Below are 19,789 nucleotides of genomic sequence, written 5' to 3'. Positions count from 1 at the left end.
AGTCCTTGCGAAAGCAAGTCTGGACGGGGTGGAAGAGTCCACAGTTTCCACGGTTTCCTACTGCCAACCTTATGATCTCTGCATACCAGGATCTTCTGGGCCACGCCGGGGCTACCAGTATCACTGGCTTTCCTCCCTCCTTGATCCTGCATAGAAGCCGCGGTAGCAGCTGAACTGGGGGGGACGCATAAATCTGTGAAAACTGATACCAAGGGCAAGCACATTTGTCCCAAATGCAAGTGGATCCCTTGTCCTTGACACAAAGCTGTCCAACTTTTGTTGAACCTGGACGCCAACAGATCTATGTCTGGGGTATCCCACTTTTGGCATATGGCTGACAAAACCTCGGGATGCAGGGACCACTTCCCCGAGGACAATTGTGGGCGGCTCAAGAAGTCCACCTGCCAATTCTCCACTCCCAGAATGAAGACTGCTGACAGAAAAGGCATATGCTTCGCTGCCCATGTCAGAACATGGTCCACCTCCCTCTAAGCCTGACTCCTGGTACCCCCTTAGTGGTTGATGTAAGCCACAGCTGTGGCATTGTCAGATTGTATCCGGACAGGACAACCTTGCAACCTGAAAGTCCAGGATATTAGAGCCAGACGTGCTGCCTGAATCTCTAGAATGTTGATGGGCAAGGCTTTTTTGGTTTCTGACCTCTCCCCCTGGACAGTGGCCTCCTCCAGAACCACTCCCCATTCCAAGAGGCTGGCATCTGTCGTTACTAACTTCCAGGCTACTGGCATGAAGGATTTCCCCTTCCGCAAATTTCTGGCTATCAACCACCAATTGAGACTTTGGGGACAGATACAGTTGTATGCAAAAGTTTAGGAACCCCTGACAGTTTCCATGATTGTCATTTATAAATATTTGTGTGTTTGGATCAGCAATTTCATTTTGATCTATCAAATAACTGAAGGACACAGTAATATTTCAGTAGTGAAATGAGGTTTATTGGATTAACAGAAAATGCGCAATATGCATCAAAACAAAATTAGACAGGTGCATAATATTGTGTACTCTAGTCATTTTTTTGATTTGAATACCTGTAACTACTTAGCACTAATTAATTGGAACACACAATTATCATTAAGCCTTGAACTTCATAGACAGGTGCATGTTCCAATCATGAGAAAAGGTATTTAAGGTGGTCAATTGTAAGTTGTTGCTCTCTTTGACTCTCATCTGAAGAGTGGCAACATGGGGGCCTCAAAACCACTCTCAAATGACCTGAAAACAAAGATTGTTCTACATTATGGTTTAGGGGAAGGCTACAAAAAGTTATCGCAGAGATATAAGCTGTCAGTGTCCACTGTGAGGAACATAGTGAGGAAATGGAAGACCACAGGCACAGTTCTTGTTAAGGCCAGAAGTGGCAGGCCACATAAAATATTGGAGAGGCAAAGGCGAAGGATAGTGAGAACAGTCAAAAACAGCCCATGGACCACCTCCAAAGACCTACAACATCAACTTGCTTCAGATGGTGTCACTGTGCATCCTTCAACAATTCAGCGCACTTTGCACAGGGAGAAGCTGTATGGGAGAGTGATGCGAAAGAAGCCTTTTCTGCACACACGCCACAAATTGTCCTTGGTGACGTATGCAGAGGCTGAAATGTTGGATGTAGCCACTATGCCTGACAGCCTCAATGGCTCAGACTGGCCAGTTGCCTCTGATCTTTCAGGGTAGGATAGTACTGTGGAAGCATGACTAGGATACTCAGAACCTGACAGCAGCGCCCTTGCCCTACTCCCTGCTGTATTTCCCCCACCTTTCCTTCGGGAAGACATAGTCCTAAGCACAAAATGCAGAGGTACTCACAATATGCATCCACTGCTGAGCTGTAGTCCAGCAAAAAAATGCCGCTATCAATGCTCAGCCTAATGCCCAGTAGGGGTGCCTTTAAATGCCTGTATCCACACCTATACAGTGCTTACATGCCCCAGTATGCTCTGTGTCCCTCTGTCAGCCACCGGACTCTTCACAGAGTCACAAACTTTATAGCCACTGAGCCTGTGCCGTGTGCTACGTGCATGCTCGCCCTCCACGTGCACACCGGCCGTGCCTAAGCCACGCCCCCTGCATCCTACGGTGGCCTTTTAACCAGAGCTGACTCTCGCACTTGTAGACGAGGCGGTCCTATTATCAGGATAGCTCAGGGGAGAGAGGGGCTGCGTTACCATGGGGGGATGCCAGCCGCCCCGCTCAGGAGGCGGGTGGTCCCAGGGCCTTTCGGCGGACAACTGGCAGACCAGGATGAGCGGCAATGCTGTCTCCAAAGGAGCGCTGCCAGACACAGAAAAACGAAGGGGGGCTGGAAAGCATGACAAGTAAACAACAGGTATGTTACAATACACCCTCTAGTGGTGAAAAAACATGCAAGGCATTCGCTACTCAGAAGAAATCCCTTAAAGTGAACCATATGCATTCCTTTCCCAGGTTCTTTCTTCTCTTTTTTTTGTTTTTTTTTTAAACTTACCATTCCTGACGCAGGATACTGCTGGAATACACAGCCAGACCCAACCTTCACCCATAACGGCGGGCCAGGTCTAAAACGGACCTTCAAGGACCGGGTCCCCATTGCATACTGGGGTCCACACCCTTGGACTTGTACAGCACCCTGCCAGGACAACCTTTGGTTTAGTCATGTATCCAAGGGCCTGGATACAAGGGTCCAGCCCTCCAAAGAGGAGCATTAGAGGCAAAATCCTTGCTTCTTCTTCCTCGAAGGTTCGGGTACCATCCATCTTGGCCTTTCTTTTGCCTCCTTGAATGGATCTGACTACATAGCCCCTTGATCCTGCCAAGGATTTCTCCAATGGGGCTGTCCTTATTACAGTACTTCAATCCACCATGAACATCACCTTGAGACACTAGCGAAAAAACTGAGGTACTTCCTGTATGGGAGGGGTTATATAGAGTGGGACTTCCTGTCTTTTGGGTGTGCCAATGTCCTTTCACCTATAGGTGGCGTATAACCCACATAGTAATTACTATGGCTGCTCTGTGTCCCGTGATGTACAATAAAGAAAAGAAAATATGCATAAAGCCACCCACTATACATTTCTTTTATATTATTGCAGGTCCTAGTGGGTTTAAGTACAGGCAGGGCCTGATTAACATAGAGGCTATTGGAGCTGCAGCACCAGGCCCCTACCTTAATATAGGCCCAGGCTGGCCAGATTCCCTGTCACCACTCTTTACTGTCACTTGTAAAGACTGAAGCTCGGTTTCTGTGCTACAAGTGACAGCACAATTCTCCCGACGGCTCCCTCAGAACATCCCTGCATAGCACGTAGGGCGAACACTGCAGATGCACGGATGTGCTATGGGCTTCAGAGAGGGCTTGCTGGCTGAAAAAAAGCCTGGTACTCGACTGCCAACGCTCCCTGCTGGACAATCTCACTGCTGCTGCCCAGTGGAGGAGAGGCAGAGCCACAAATGGACTTTGTGGGATGCTGAGAACGGCGGCTTCTGAGATGAGCAGATGGGGGAGTTGTTTGAGCACAGGTGTGAGAGGCAGTTGGGGAGCAGGAGTCAAAGCTTAAGCAGCTGCATGGAGAGATGGAAAGTTTAGCTGTTGTGGGGGAAGGGCTAAGAGGTGGCTGCAGAGATCTGTCAGATAAGGGTGCAGAGTAAGCTTTGGGTGTGGGGGCAGAAGTCTGCTCTGTGCATAGCAAACCTCTGAACCCTGCACTCTGTGTATTATGTATTCCTATGCCCAGCGCTCTGTGTATTATGTATTCCTGTTCCCAGCGCTCTGTATATTATATATTCCTGAACCCAGCACTCTGTGTATTATGTATTCCTGTGCCCCCCTGCTCTGTGTATTATGTAGTCCTGTGCCCAGCGCTCTGTGTATTATGCAGTCCTGTGCCCAGCGTTCCGTGTATTATGCAGCTCTGTGTATTATGCAGTCCTGTACCCAGCACTCTTTGTGTTATGCACTCCTGGTTTTATTTAACAATGCCCCTTTAAGACCCTCCCACTGTGCAATTTGGCCACACCCACCCTATGAGGTGGCATGCTGCTTTGTATGTATTCCTGTGCCCAGCGCTCTGTGTATTATGCAGTCCCGTGCCCAGTGCTCTGTGGATTATGCAGGCCTGTGCCCAGCGCTCTGTGTATTATGTATTCCTGTGCCCAGCGCTCTGTGTATTATTTATTCCTGTGCCCAGCGCTCTGTGTATTATATATTCCTGTGATCAGCGCTCTGTGTATTATGTAGTCCTGTGCCCAGCGCTCTGTGTATTATGTATTGCTGTGACCAGCGCTCTGTGTATTATGTAGTCTGGTGCCCAGCGCTCTGTGTATTATATATTCCTGTGTCCATTGCTCTGTGTATTATGCAGTCCTGTGCCCAGCGCTCTGTGGATTATGCAGGCCTGTGCCCAGCCCTCTGTGTATTATTTATTCCTGTGTCCAGCGCTCTGTGTATTATGTATTCCTGTGTCCAGCACGCTGTGTATCATGCAGTCCTGTGCCCAGCGCTCTGTGGATTATGCAGGCCTGTGCCCAGCGCTCTGTGGATTATGCAGGCCTGTGCCCAGCGCTCTGTGTATTATTTATTCCTGTGCCCAGCGATCTGTGTATTATGTATTCCTGTGACCAGCACTCTGTGTATTATGTAGTCCTGTGTCCAGCGCTCTGTGTATTATGCAGTCCTGTGCCCAGCACCCTGTGTATTGTGTAGTCCTGTGCCCAGCACACTGTGTTTTATGCAGTCCTGTGCCCAGCGCTATGTGTATTATGTAGTCCTGTGCCCTGTGCTTTGTGTATTATGCAGTCCTGAACCCAGCGCTCTGTGTATTATGCAGTCCTGAACCCAGCACTCTGTGTATTATGTAGTCCTGGGCCCAGCACTCTGTGTATTAACTAGTCCTGTGCCAAGCGCTCTGTGGATTATGCAGGCCTGTGCCCAGCACTCTGTGGATTTTTGTATTCCTGTGCCCGGCGCTCGGTGTATTATTTATTTCTGTGCCCAACACTCTGTGTATTATGAATTCCTGTGACCAGCGCTCTGTGTATTATGCAGCTCTGTGTAATATGCAGTCCTGTACCCAGCACTCTGTGTGTTATGCACTCCTGGTTTTATTTAACAATGCCCCTTTAAGACCCTCCCACTGTGCAATTTGGCCATGACGTGGCATGCTCCTTCGTAGGAAAGGGGGGGGGGCGGGAAGTTCCTCCACCTATTCTCTGAGAAGAAAAGCCCTGGGCTCAGCCGTCCAAAAAGAACAGGCCACGCACGGAAAGCAATAGACTGATGGGGAAAGATCTCCCCTGGCCTGACCGTCCCTGAATTCTGCACACAACGCCACCAGATGGCGGGATTAATAACAGGCGCTGGGTGGGCAGTCCTAACGGAAGCCTGGTATTCTGCTCCCATAGTGTTGTACTAGCCCTGTGTCACTGTACACCTCCACCTCAGAGCGCATGCTAACACATGGCCCTTAAGACCCCCCCAAAATCCTCAGCACCCTGCCCATGATGCTCTTAATCTGGCCCTGAGTACAGGTGGTCACCTTAATGGCCATTGTTCTATGTCAGATATTTGCCTGTATGTGGTGATCCTATCAGCTATGCTTGATATATCAAGAAAAAAATGCAAAATGGATACACACCAAAACACACACAAAAAAGAATGATAATATAGTCTTCCAGAGACAAATATTTTCACAAGATGTATCCCATCACATGCTTCTCACTTACTTGTTTAGGCTGAGTTCCTTTGGAAATGATTTCCAATAAATCAGATGAAGAAACAAAATAAAATCTGGGGAATGTCAAACGTTTTGATTCCAAGTAGTCAGCCAATGACTTTTCACAAAGTGTGAGCCTGTAACAAAAATAAAAACAAACTAATATAGAGGACTATAAACAAACATTGGAACAACAATGGGGAGCTTTCACAGCCCTTGTCCAAAACTTTAAAGGGGTTGTAAACACTCGTGTTTTTTCACCTTTACCACTTGCCCACCAGCCGCCGCAGTTGTACTGCAGCAGAATGGCACGGCTGTGCGAAACGACGTTATGTAACGTCGCTTCGCCCTGTAGCCACTAGGGGTGGCTGACTGACCCACCACCGCCTGTAAGTGGGTCCATCCTATCCGGTAAGATTACCCATCCACATCCTTTCAACAGAAGATCTTCCTGTTTCAACAAGTCTCATAGCCAGACTTATATTGTTTGCACCATCATCAATTCTATCGAGGACTCATAAGCCACATATTAGATGGACACATTTCTTTAGAAGTTCATTTATTTTATGTATTTTGATTTGAATCTCACATTCACCGATTTATCCTGTTCACACATATGAATATTGGACTTGTACTTTGCATGTTTTTAACACGTTTATATGTTTTCACATATTTATTATTTCAGTTTATTGCTGTCATATTGTTATATTTAGCGCTACACTTTGTTTTTTTTTTACTTTTTATAAGATCAGCTACCTGAAATGTAGCATTAGATTTGAATGTGAATATCACAAAAGCTTATCCTAAATCCAAAGCTTAATGCATTTCTATTAAGTACTCGTTTCAGTGACTTCTGTAACATTTATTTAAACATAATAATTGTGTGATTTTTTTTTCTAGTAATGGCTTGATGTACCATGTTTTTATGACCATATGTAAGATTATACTAATCTGCAGGGTCTCCCTCTGGTGGTCACCTGTATATCAAACAGTGCAGTCAGCCTGTTTTCTGAACAACAACAAAAATGATCGTATCAGCCAAGTATGTTTTTTTACATTGTCAGAGCATCATCTGTAGAAGTGCACTGAGATTAGAACAGCTGCAAACATAGTAACCGCACTGCACTGATACTGACAAAGCACAGCAAGTTTGAACAAACAAAAAAATATTGTTATGCAACATGCACACAGAGATATAATAAAAGCGTTTACAAATCTTAACACATTGGTGGGATTCTTTACAGAAAGCAAAACAAAATTACATATTTTTTTAAAAACACATAAGCCAGTGGAAGGCTTTAAATATACACCAAATATCTTCTATATTGAAGGAAAGTGACCTGAACTTCGCTGGATATTAATTTGCATCCTCAAAGCAGATGAAAACCTTAACTAATTTGCCTTTAATATCAGACCAAACAGGTAATGACCCATAAATCTCAGCGCTGGGCAGAAATTGGTTACACGAGTCTCATTTGTTGCAAGATAAATTGCAATCATTTGTTGTCATTTAATTAAACAGTTACCTTTTTATACATATATTCATCCTCATATGCACTTAAAATGAGGGTATTATTCATGATTTTGGTGGGCTTCAACTTAAATCAAACAACTCTAATGTATACTTTCAATAAAATGTATTAAACAGAAATACAGCTGACGATTCTTATGTGGCGGTGTATCAACACATTGTTATTACACATATTTCAAATACAACTACTAATATGAAAAGAAGAAAATAATTGCAAACATAGAAATACATAAGAAGAAAACTAAATTTTTGAAACATTTGAGAATTACATCTTTTAGATAAATAATAAATGCTATTAAAAAAAAGCCTTGAGAGAGGGCAAATAAATATACAGTATTTGTTTTACAAGTCAATATATTAGTCATATACTGATTTTCACAACCAGTTCATAGATGTGAATATGCACGGATGTGAATGAGGAGTGAATGGCATAACTAGAACTAAAGACTACGGTTCAGTCTAAAGATACATTTAATATTATAAAGGATAAGGATTGCTTTTTGTGTATTGCTGCTTCTCTCTGTTGAAGAGGATGTTCACCAAGCAAAGTGAATGTTAATGAATAGGTGAACCTGTGTATCCTTTACCCAATCATGTGCAAGGGCAATTATAAAAAAATGGATTTTTGTTAGCACATGATTAGCTAATTGGCGTTAACACATCTTCACCTTATTTACTAAGCTCAGTGACCTGAACAGGTTCTAATCCTTTAGTAAATCAGGTTTATAATCTTTTTTTCTGCTGCTTGCCAGGAATGAGCAAAATTAAGTTTTCATTGTGCCAAAATGTATGTGAAATATATTAAAAGCATGAGAAAGGGGGGCGTGGCTTAGCTATGGCAGTGTGAGGACGCACCGACAGGAGCTCTGCACAGAAATGGGCTGAGAGCCACCCGTAGAGCTCTCCAGAAGAGCCAGCTTCACATGCCAGGAGACCGCAAACACCCGCAGGCCACCGAGGAACGGAGGGGACCCGAAATCACTCATTATTTTATGCGCCAGCTCCCCGTCTCCTCACCGGCAGCACGGAGTAAGATGGCACCGCCATGAGTTCCCCCGGCGAACACCGTCGCAGCATCAAGTAAGAGGGGCACACAGGCGGGGGCCACAGTAGTGGAGGAGAAATTTCCCCCTCTCATTCACAGGGCGCACTCCCCAATACAGTCCCCTGCCATCCCATGCACAGACACACAGCTGGACACTGAGAGTGTAGGGGGAACGAGTGACAACATAGAAGGTTCCCTAAGGGACATGGTCTCGGGTCTGCCCACTAAGCAGGACTTAAATGCCATGGCAGCCTCAATAGTGAACGCTCTCACAAGGGAACTGCACTATCTGAAGCAGCAAGTCGACACAGTGGAGGAGAGGGTAACAGTGATAGAATCCTCTAATGCAACCACTGATGCCCGCATTACTTCCTTGGAGACAGAACATAAGGCTTTCCGCCACCATCCTGTAGATGTCCGCCTGCGGCTCGATGACGGCGGGAATGCCCCGTTAGTCAATTTAGGAATACGTTCACCATGAAAGTGCGTTTCCTGTAAAAGGCAATTTGAGTTCTGCCTTTGCGCAATTCAGCTAGAAGCTGTGAGCACTTTTCTGGGACGTTAAGGCCACGTACATTGAGGGAGGTGACCTTCAGGAGACCCATAGTGCCGTCTAACGCGATGGCAACCACTGTTAGCAAAATGAAGAGAGCAATGGTCCCTGGTCAAAAACCCCACCCAGCCGAGGGGCACCACCACCGGCTCAAAACGGATCTTCTTCACTGGCATTCCCTTACTTTAACATGGTTTGGAAGATGCAATGCCATTAAGATGACCGCCTTGCCTAGGGTGCTTTACCCGCTACAAGCCCTTCCCATCCGCCTCCCTCCTCCATTCTTTAAGCGAATCGATGTTTTGCGAATTTGTCTGGTCGCATCGAAAACCATGTATCAGACTGCAACTCCTCCACATGGCAAAGCAGAGGGGCGGAGTCGGTCTCCCAGACATGAAAGCCTACTACAGGGTGGCACATCTCACTAGAGTGGTCGACTGGCATTGCCACGCAGGGGCTAAACAGTGGGTGGCAATGGAGTTGGAGGACTCTGACGGCATGGCCAAGAGTTGGCTGTGGATCGCCACCTCTCTGCCGAGGGACATCACCGACCATCCCACACTAGGAAGCACAATACAGGTGGCCAGAGATGCCTTCCGACACTCCTTGGTATCTCCAATGCCTTCACCTATGGTGCCAATCTTGGGTAACCCAGACTTTCCACCCAGTCGTCAGGGTCCTATTTTTAGGTGTTTGGCGGCGCGGGGAGGAGGCAGCTTCACCCACCTCCACGACTTTCTAGGCCCGAACGGCCAACTCACAGCAGAAGCGGGGATGTCGGCTACAGACCCCCCTCTGGATTTTTGGAGCGGTCTCTGACTGCGTAACTTTTTACGCCAGTGCACATGGACCCCGGGCATATCACGCCAGCTCACGGAACTGGAACAAATCTGCCACCGCAGAGAACCGATCCGCCACTGTCTGTCTCTAATCTACTCCTCCCTGAATTCGCCAGCAGAAGGGTTTATTCCCCCCTTCCTTTCTAAGTGGGAAGAGGATTTAGGAGTTCGATTCAATGACTCACAGAGGGAGAAGATTCTACACTTTGCCCAGAGGTCATCCTTGGCCACCAGAGTCCAAGAGACATGCTATAAAATTATGACCCGATGGTATAAAGTGCCAACTACTCTGCACCGTTTCTTTCCGCAAGTCCCCAGTCTTTGCTGGCGTTGTGGTGTGGGAGAGGGAACAATGCTCCATATCTTTTGGGACTGCCCCAAAATCAAACCCTATTGGTTGGAGGTGGCACGAACGATCAAGCACCTGACTGATGTCACTCTGGGGGGGGATCCCAGGGCTTGTTTGCTGCACCTCTCTAAACGACCCATCAAGAAATACAAAGCCTCCCTTACCATCCAGTTATTGAACGCTGCCAAGGCGTGCATCCCCTTGTGTTGGAGATCGGAGACTCCACCAACGAAATCCCAGTGGTTTGCCAAGGTGAATGAACTACGAAACATAGAGGATCTCACTGCCACCTTATATGGTAGGGAGGAGGCTTTCCGGGAGACATGGCAACCTTGGCAACATTACATCCACTCTGAAGCATACCTCCGAGAGGTTGCAGAGTCTGAATGATCCCTGGGGCTTGGGATACTTCCTAGTCGGGGGGCACCGTCACCGACTCCATCTCCCCCCCCCCTTTTTGCGCCTTCCTACCCCGCTACCTTCTTACCTACCCCCCTTTTCCCCCTCCCCTCATTTGGGGAATCCTTCCCCTCCTTTTCCTCTCTCCTCTAGTCGCCCCTTCCCCAAATTGCTCCCAGTCATGGGCTAGTTTAGTCAGATAATATAAATATCCTGTTTTGCATCACCCGTCTGTTGTGTCCCATGACTGGGCTCAGCTGGTATTCGGGAGGCAACCCTCCCAGACAGTTGTGAATGTGTTTCTCACTGTATGGCCTTGATAGCTATACTAGCCTAAGTGGGTTATTAAGATGACAATCTGGTAGCCTCCCCGGTTTAGCACACGGACAGCTCTGTTGTACAGTCTCACCCATACATGTATTCTACAGAGTGCATAACCGAGGGAATCGTTAGTTGTCACTGCTGATATAACATCTAAACCTTTCTCTTATACGGTTCTGTTATTTTTATATACACTGTCATCCGTTTTTGACTATTAAGCTGTAACACTTTGGAAAGAAATAAAGGAATTACAAAAGAAAAAAAATAAAAGCATGAGAAAGATGAAAGTAAGGTGTTTTTTAAGGATGCAATGGACCTTAAATTTCTAATCCGGGTAACAGGACTTCTTTTCAGCTATCATGGACCTGTTTGTGTGCCAAAAAACAGAGCCTCAATAGCCTCATCAGTTTAAAAAAAAAATCACTACACTACACAATTATCAATAAAATACACAAAAAAAGAAAAAAGGACAAATACAAAAAAAAAATAAAAAAAATACCCTAACCTGCCAAAACAAAGTTTTTTAAAATAAAAATGTCACTCAAAGTAGAGCTTTGGCCGCCCATTAAAAAATATGAGATGAGGCAGCACTTACAGTTTTCGCTTAAAGAAGAACTCCAGCTTTTCCTCCCCAAAACAACAGATGCATTGTATATGTAAGTGAATCCCAGCCATACTGTCAGTTTGTGTGTAACATACCTCCTTTAGGCTCAGTTCACATATATGCAAATGTGATGCATTTTTAACTGCATCCAATTCGCATAACATGTGAATCAGACTGGATTTCAGTGGACCTGGTTCACACATGTCCGTGGCAGCCTCGGTCCATTTCTGAAAAGCGAATTCAAGTAAAATTTTGCACCTGAATAGCACCTGAACCGGTAAACAAAACTGCACCAAACTCCAGGCTGCAAACCGAAGCTGGACATGTGTGAACCTAGCTTTAGGAGTATATAGCAGGTTTTTAATATCTGTGATGTCACTCCTTCTCCTGGCTGAGTTTCAAAGTTCTCTGACTTCCTGTTTCCTTTTTTTTTTCTGTTCTGATACTACATGTCCCATGATCCTTTTGAGCCTCTGTAGTTTCAGGATGGGCTATGGAAGTCACTTGTACCAGTCCTGGGAGTTAATGTGGGTGGGTCCTAGGGTTACTGTGGGCGTTTCTGGGCCTTCATGTGGGTGGTGAAAGGTGTAAATGTGTCATATGTTCTCCTGTGTCATTCCTGTCTTGCAACATTCCAAAGAATAATAGCTTACTGCAAGGCTACAGAGGAAGGGCTATGTGAAGTTATTATGAAGGGGTTTCCTTCATATGTACTGTAACTGAATCACTTCACAGAGAGCAGGACTCTGGGAGGGCTGGATCTGAAGGGCGGGACTCTCCCTGTTAACAATGGTCTGCAAATTTAACTGGGCAGGACTGAATTATAATTATGAGCCATTCAATCCTGCCTAGCAGCATAGCTAGCTTTCAGAACAGGCTGTGTATGAAGGTATTTCCTTCTTGAATAATGTTGTGAGGTGGGACTTATGTTTGAACTTGTGCTGTAGGTGTGACTGGGTGGATTGAATGCTAATTAAGATGTATTGCATCCCACCCACCATCAGAGCTGTGGAGGAAGTTACATCATTTGCACAGTCTGAAAGGCTGTGGCAGCGACAGTGTCTATCAGCAGGATATTGTAATGCTTTCCATCTATCTATTAAGTTCTTGTGGTAAAACCAAGGAAGCTTAGACTTCTGAAGTATATCAATGCTTTACTAAACAGGGAAAAATCTGCACATACAAACTGTAGGATGCACAATACAACACAACTTCTAGCTTACAAAATATGCCTACAAATATAAGCATGTACAATATGTACACATTAAGTAAACTAAACAGTTACTCAACTTAGGGGATCAAGGTGTCCTTCATAGTTCCTTGCTCAGAGTCCAACTCACAAAAGCGTCTCCAAAGTTATCGAGCTCCTTGCATCCGTCTTCCTCTTTGTCCTCCAAAACACCACTCTGTCCCAAACACATGTTTCTTCTTCCACCTCTCCCCAAGCCCTTCCCACCCATTTCCTGCATACACCAACTTCCTGCAAAGAACATCCTGGCTCAGTTATTTACATATCAATGGAGGGGATATGGCCTCTGTAAACATATGCTGTTACTAAACCTAACTATATTATTGCAATAAAGTCACTATACAAATGGCCATAGCAACACAGATATACAGAGTGTCACATGATACAAAGCCCACAACTAAACCCATAAAATCAGGGAATCTGCAGACAACAAAGCAACATGGTATAGAGGTATGATCTATGCTGGGAGTGATCATTCCATTCACTTCTAGTGAAAAGAAAGTTGAGTTCAGCCCACCACGCATGTTACAGTCTGATCTACCAACCAGTATGTAGTACAATGGCCTGCCCCATGGGATAAAAATTGATTGGATAGTATAGGTAGGTCGACATATTACATAGTTTTGATAAATCTAAAGTTGATTGCACAGAGATTGTATAGCCAGAATGCAACATGTATGGTGAGCCCCATTGCAAAGCCCACAAATACAGTACCTATTGAGTCTGCTGGTGAGATCCACCTAACACAAATTTCTGTGTTGGTGTGGCAATAATGTTGCATTGCTCCTGATCTCAGAGCAGAGTTGCCACTTTAATGTAGTCTGCGCCTGCTTGCATTACAGTTGGGTCAAAACATGGCAGGGGAGTGGATTTCAGCTTTGCAGATGCTGATTCAAAAGCTTGTTGCTTATCAAACAGCACCTAGCCACAGCTAGTCCTGCCCACTGCTTTCTAGTTTAACAACCCCTGTTGCTTAACCCCTCCCACTGTGATCTGCAGTGTCTGGGAGGGGGAGTGTATGAAACATAAATGAAGGCGGATTTGGCACAGTGAGGGAAAATAGGGAGGTTTTTTGTGTACTTTAAGAAGGCTTGTGCATCCAGTAACTGGATTTGGGACATGTTTAGACTGTCATACAGGAGCATTTACTTTTGCTTTAAGAAGATTGGCGAGTGAAAGTGAGAATTTCCTCCACAGTGAAAAATGTCACACCACTCATCCTGACTGCTGGCTGTCTTGCTTCTTAAGCAATGGCATGCTGAAGGGGAGAAAGTTGTTCACAAGACACAAATCTAAACTGATGTTATAGGCATAGGCACAAATGACAAAGGGGGCATACAGTAAGCAAATGACAAAATTAATTGCAACGCAGGCTGCCTCTCACTTTATATGTCACTTTTATTTTTTTTTTTTCATAACCCCAGTAGCTACAATCTATGGCAGTCAACAGAGACAGTTTTGCCCAGGTCTGTGATAGCATTAGCATTGGAGATGATTGATAGATTTTTATCAAGACGAGAAAGATTTTTATCAGTATACAGCAGATTTTATTCTTTTAATTTTTTATTTATAATGACATTGCATAAAGCAAACAAATACAAAAGCCAGCAAATTAGCAGTATCATGGGTCTTAAAATCGGTGGCATTGATAGAATACTAAACAAAAATCATAAAGTATCCTAAGGTATATTGATCAATATATATGGGACATGGACTGAGCAATCATACAGCAGATTTTTACTCCAAACAATAGCACAATAAAGAAGTGGTCAGGGTCGGGGTTTATTCTGTCACAGTGGTATGTTAGAACAATGTTTCTCAACTCCAGTTCTCAAGTACCCCCAACAGGTCATGTTTTCAGGCTTCCCCTCAGATGAAACGGCTGTGGTAATTACTAAGGCAGTGAAACTGATCAAATCACCTGTTCAAAAGAATGGTAAGCCTGAAAACATGACCTGTTGGGGGTACTTAAGGACAGGGGTTGAGAAACATGGTATTAGAGCATCTGAAGGGGAAAAGTTTAAATAAAGCTACATAGTTGCACAGAATAGCCCTCGTAATCTGTGATTGTGCTTCTGTTTAGCATATCCTTGCTGTGTGACAGAATTCATACAGTGCATGCCCCCAGATTTATGCATTATAGACTTGAAGCATTTTTTTCTGATCTAATGTATTGAGATTCCCATTTAACATGCAATCATTGCAAGCAATGCATACCAACAAATTCCAGAATATGGTTCTTACATGAAAAAAAGACAAAAACTGTAATTCTTTTGTCTATGAAATAAGTTGAAAAATGAAAACCTTTGCTGAAGAGTCTCTAGCTTTTCCAGCAATCCTGGCTCATTTGTAACTTCAACTACTATGTTTGTTTTGATGATATTCCCCATTAGAGTCTAAGACAAAAAAAAAAAAGATACATAAAACATATATATGTACATATGGTGCAATAGGTACACAAAAATACAGTCACACACAAGTACAAGTACAGAAGTACCTTGAAGTCTAAATCAATTCCATCAAACCTTCTGGCATCCTCAGGAAGTTGGTTCCGTATGTCTTCCGAATTAGCAAATATACTTTGCAAGTGTGCCCAGGTTTTCTGAACCTCCAGCCAGACAGAAATAACCAAATCAGCCACCATAAGTTTCTTCTGCCACCTGCTTACCTCCACTGAGAAAAATTCCACAAATTTGCTCATTAAAATGTTCTGCAGTTGCACCTGGGGAGATAAAAGAAACTCTGAGGATCATCTGTTCCCCAATGCCCATATCGATATAAAGAAGTGCAGGTTTCTACAACTCAGGGCCCACTCTATTATCATTCTATTATGCTGCCACTGGCATATTGCGAGAGCCCCAATATGTGTCAATGTAAACAGAATAGAACAGGACCCTGGTCTGAGGTCTGTTGGTTCTTGGGCACTATTTCTGGTGCCAGTGTGCTTTGGGCTAGGTTTCACTTTAGCAAACCTCTTTTCTGGCTATAGACTTGAACTTTCATCATCTTGTTATATAATAGTATACTGTATTATTGCATGTGGGTTTTAAACCCCGGGGCAAGCACTTGAACAGCCTTCTGATGATCTGTCATTGCCATTGGCAAAGTAGCACTACAACATGGGACATGTATACATTTTGGTAAATTGGTATAAGAATTGAATGAGCTACTTAATCATAGAATGCAAAAGGCAAACTGGCTCTTTGGCAAGGATGTAGAACATTTCCAAATAATAAAAATAGATTAAATTGGGCTTCCCTTAAGTTCAAAGTCCTGAAGCAGGTGAAGAGAAACACATTTATGTAAAGCTCTATGTTGTTATTGAGTTTTTAAAAAGAAAAAAGCACTATAGCAACATTTAGGTCACATCACTGCTTTCAAAATGGACCCCTTAGTATTATTGCGGTCTGCTGTAATTCTCTTGCAGAATTAGCCCTTTGATTTTGGTTATTAGGGATGATTATATAGTTATACTGATTAGAATTCAAAATGCTATGACCTCCAGTACTTAGCATATTGTACAACCCTTTTTTAAACCACAGTTGCCAGTTGTTCTTTCAGTCCACCGGCCTCTACTTACCTTATCACACACACTCATGTTTTCTGTGACATTTGTTCTACCCCCTTTTTGCATTGCTTATCTATAACCCCATTTGTGTCTCCCTGTATTTATATGGTGTTGGACACTGATCAATGTGGAATCTATTTATTTTTGAATGTGAAGATTTTAAATTTTTCATGCCTGTGAAATGGCAACAAACTATGGTACCTAAAAGTATTACTTTAAAAGCCTTCACAAGTTGCTATTTTCAAGTAAAACCTGAGCTCTGGCACTAGAATTATTGCTCTCACTCTGATGTTCGCGGTGATACCTCACATGTGTGGTCTAACCTATGTTTACAAATACGTGCGGGCAGGGCTGACCCAAGACATTGTGCTGCCTGGGCCCAAGAATGAAATGCTGCTCCCCCCCCCCAAAAAAAATCACAAACACCAAAAGGCCCCCACATTCATTATTTTATATCATAGCTAAAATTTCATTTATCAGAAAATCTGATTAAATATTCCATAAATCTATTCCCTATTTTGTAGACACTATAACTTTTATGCAAACCAATCAATATAAGCTTATTGCGATTTTTTTTTAACCAAAAACATGTAGCAGAATACATATTGGCCTAAACCGATGAAGACTTTTTTTATAGCCAATATCTATAGGAGGGGTTTCCACCATCCCTGCTAAATTTCATTTTATACAGTATGTCTTATTTTACAGTTTTATGTGTATTATATGTAAAGTTGTGTATCAGAGACTGGTATTGTCGTAATATTGAAGCCTACTGTATTGAGATTTCCATACATTAGAGGTTTCCACTATTATTGTTAAGTTATTGATCAGTAAGGTAGCGCTGCACTTTTTTTTTTGTGGTGTGGGAACACATAACAGTGCTTAGCCGCAGGCCTTTTACTGACACTTTTTTGTTATTTTACCTCCAGTAGTTTATTGTAAATAGTCGTGTGGTGATTACCTATTACTAAAGATCGGCAGGTGGCATTAATAAACATATTATTAATATGTTTAATATGTAATAAATTAATAAACATAAACAGATTTCAGTTATGCCCCACCAGACTGGCCCCCCATGGACAATGTGCCTGACTGCTGAGTTCATCACCCCATCCCTGACAGGTGGCACTGATTGACACTGGCAGGTGGCACTGATTGGCATTGGCAGGTGGTACGGATTGGCACTGGCGGGTGGCTCTGACAGGTGGCACTGATTGGCACTGGCAGGTTGCACTGATTACTGATTGGCACCGATTGGCACAGGCAGGTGGGACTAATTGGTACTGTTTGGCAATGGCAGTTGGCACTGATTGGTACTGACAGGTGGAACTGACATAGGAGAGGGAGTTTCACACTGAGCTGATATTAATGCTTAGTGAAACTGTGTTTGACACTGTCATGTAATCTAACTACAGGCAGAGAGTGACCAGCTGTCAAAATTCAGCGATGATGTCGGGGGTGGGCGGGACCTGGGGTCGGCGGGACCCAGCAGCTATCAAACACCAGCCAATGATTGGGCTGCTTAAGAAATGGGGCAGGGCCACATACACGTAGAGGCCCGCCCAGACCCCATCCCATTGGCTGTTTGATAGCTGCTGGGTCCTGCCCTCCCCCAACATCAACGCTTAATTTTGACAGCTGTCTCTCTCTGCATTCAGTTACATTACATAACAGTTTCACACACTCAGCGGCTCTGGCAAGTGGCAATATCGGCTCAGTGTCTCACAGGCAGCAGGGGCTGCACACTCATTGGATGCAGCCTTTCACAGTAGTCCCACAGGCAGATCTCAGGACACAGCCAGCACAGGTGACTGTAAGGGTACAACTTGTCACTGCCGCCCCTCTTAAAATGCAGCCTGGGACCATGGGCCCACTGGGACCTATATGTGAATTTTCACTTGCGCATGAGCTTCGGGGGATACTTTTTTCATTTTTTATATTTACATTTATTTTTTACACAACTTTATTTGTGACAGAGAAGATGAGGGAATGAATGTTCTTCCATCTTTTCTGTGGGCAACCAGCCCTACCACCTACAATGGTACATTTATATTTTACACAACTTTATTTGTGACAGAGAAGACGAAGGAATAAATGTTCTTCCATCTTTTCTGCGGGCAGCCAGCCCTACCACCTGCTATGGTCTTGAACTACCAAGTGGAACAGGAGAGCCTGGAAACAGTGACAGGCTCTGGTGAGGAGGGGGGGGGCTTTCTGATCCTTGTAAAAATGGTCATCGTCGACTCCAGGGCTGAGCTACAGTCATTATTCTGCTATAACCAGAATAACTTCTTGTCCAGAAAGTTCGTATACTTCCACTTGATGGGAAGCCATTAAAGAAACACAAACAATCCCACTGGTACCATCCTTGTGCACCAACCATATGGGCTTATACCTTGGTGAACAGGGCTGCTAGCATTCAGGTCTCTGACATGTTAATAGCAGCCCAAAAATATTCAGCTTTAAGCAGCTCCCCAAAAGGGGAATGCAAAAACAATGTTTTCCCCAAAACTTGCCTGTACGCACCAGGCCCTTTTAACCCCTGTGACCATGTGAACTGTGAGATGTTATCACAGCAGTGTCTGAGAGATATATTCCACCTGTAACTGAAATATAATTTTTGGAAGCACAGGTTCTTTAATGCCTAGAATATCTCATAAACACAATTCTTGTAACTGTGCCAATTTGTACTTTTCAATGTACCAGGACCTATTTGCCATGTGCAATCTGAAGTAAAATAAATCAAGGTAGCTCATTCCGGCACAAAACTACTGAACTTTTTAAAACCAGAAAAGTTTGGACTTTGTCAAAATCAACACGAAGCTTCCCTACTGATGTAAACGAAACTGAAATTAGGCTTGTATTGAATTGCTGATCACAGACCTCCATTTACTGTGGCCCGGGCCCCATGAAAAGCGTGGCGCTCAAGAGAAAAATTGTGCGCTAAAAAAAGAAAACTGCAAAACAAGGGAAAAATGCTAAATGCTTAAAAACCACACTCGTTTGTTCAAAGTAGCTATTCACAATGGGATTGATGGCTGTATTCAGCTCCAAGCCATCAGCCAAAGCAACTTTGCTCTGATTCCTGATTCTTTATTCATACCAAACAGGAGCAGAAGCAGTTGGACATACTTAAGCAATAAGGCACCACAGGCAAGCACTTTCCCATAAGTGTCCTGCACTTTGTGCATGTTGTCAAGCGACACAGCTGGGGGTGAACACCCCCCAAAAAATAATATTTTTAAGTATGTTCAAGGCCTAGTCATTTCTTTTTCTTTCTTTTTTTTTTTAAGGCAGTAAACTTTTTTCTTTCTCTAATGCTCGAAAGTGTATTTACAAATTACTGTGGCTGAGGCTGTTTTTCATTTTATCAGACCTTAACGTAGGCTGGCTGCAATACTCACAAATATGCATCCTGAGACATAGAAAAATCTGTTTATTATTTTGCTTTGGTAGAGATGATGAAGAAACTACTCAAGTTTTGGCAGGAATTTTATATAATGTTCCAAGTTGTTTCAAAGTTGATTATAGGTTACAAGGTACCCCATGCAACTCGCTCCCACCTTCTTACAACATATACTTATTGTCATTTTTGTGACTTTCCATTGGAGTTTCAAATTGCACAG

The 19,789-nt window shown here is 43.9% G+C and overlaps 1 protein-coding gene across 1 annotated transcript in view; it reads right to left on the bottom strand.

Annotated features, from left to right (window-relative positions):
* The window catches only part of LOC141148076 (dynein axonemal heavy chain 11-like), a 1,034,097-nt gene that overhangs the window by 675,960 nt on the left and 338,348 nt on the right, over positions 1-19,789 (bottom strand). The window contains exons 31-33 of the mRNA XM_073635228.1: positions 15,093-15,317; positions 14,900-14,991; positions 5,716-5,842 (exon numbers count right to left, since the gene is read on the bottom strand). Of these exons, the coding sequence (XP_073491329.1) occupies positions 5,716-5,842; positions 14,900-14,991; positions 15,093-15,317 (444 nt within the window). The remainder of the gene's footprint in view (positions 1-5,715; positions 5,843-14,899; positions 14,992-15,092; positions 15,318-19,789) is intronic.

The sequence above is a fragment of the Aquarana catesbeiana genome, linkage group LG06 (genome assembly GCF_042186555.1).
Source record: "Aquarana catesbeiana isolate 2022-GZ linkage group LG06, ASM4218655v1, whole genome shotgun sequence".
Taxonomy (NCBI): domain Eukaryota; kingdom Metazoa; phylum Chordata; class Amphibia; order Anura; family Ranidae; genus Aquarana; species Aquarana catesbeiana.
Note: the sequence above shows the minus strand (reverse complement) of the source record. Positions and strands in the feature narration are given on the sequence as shown.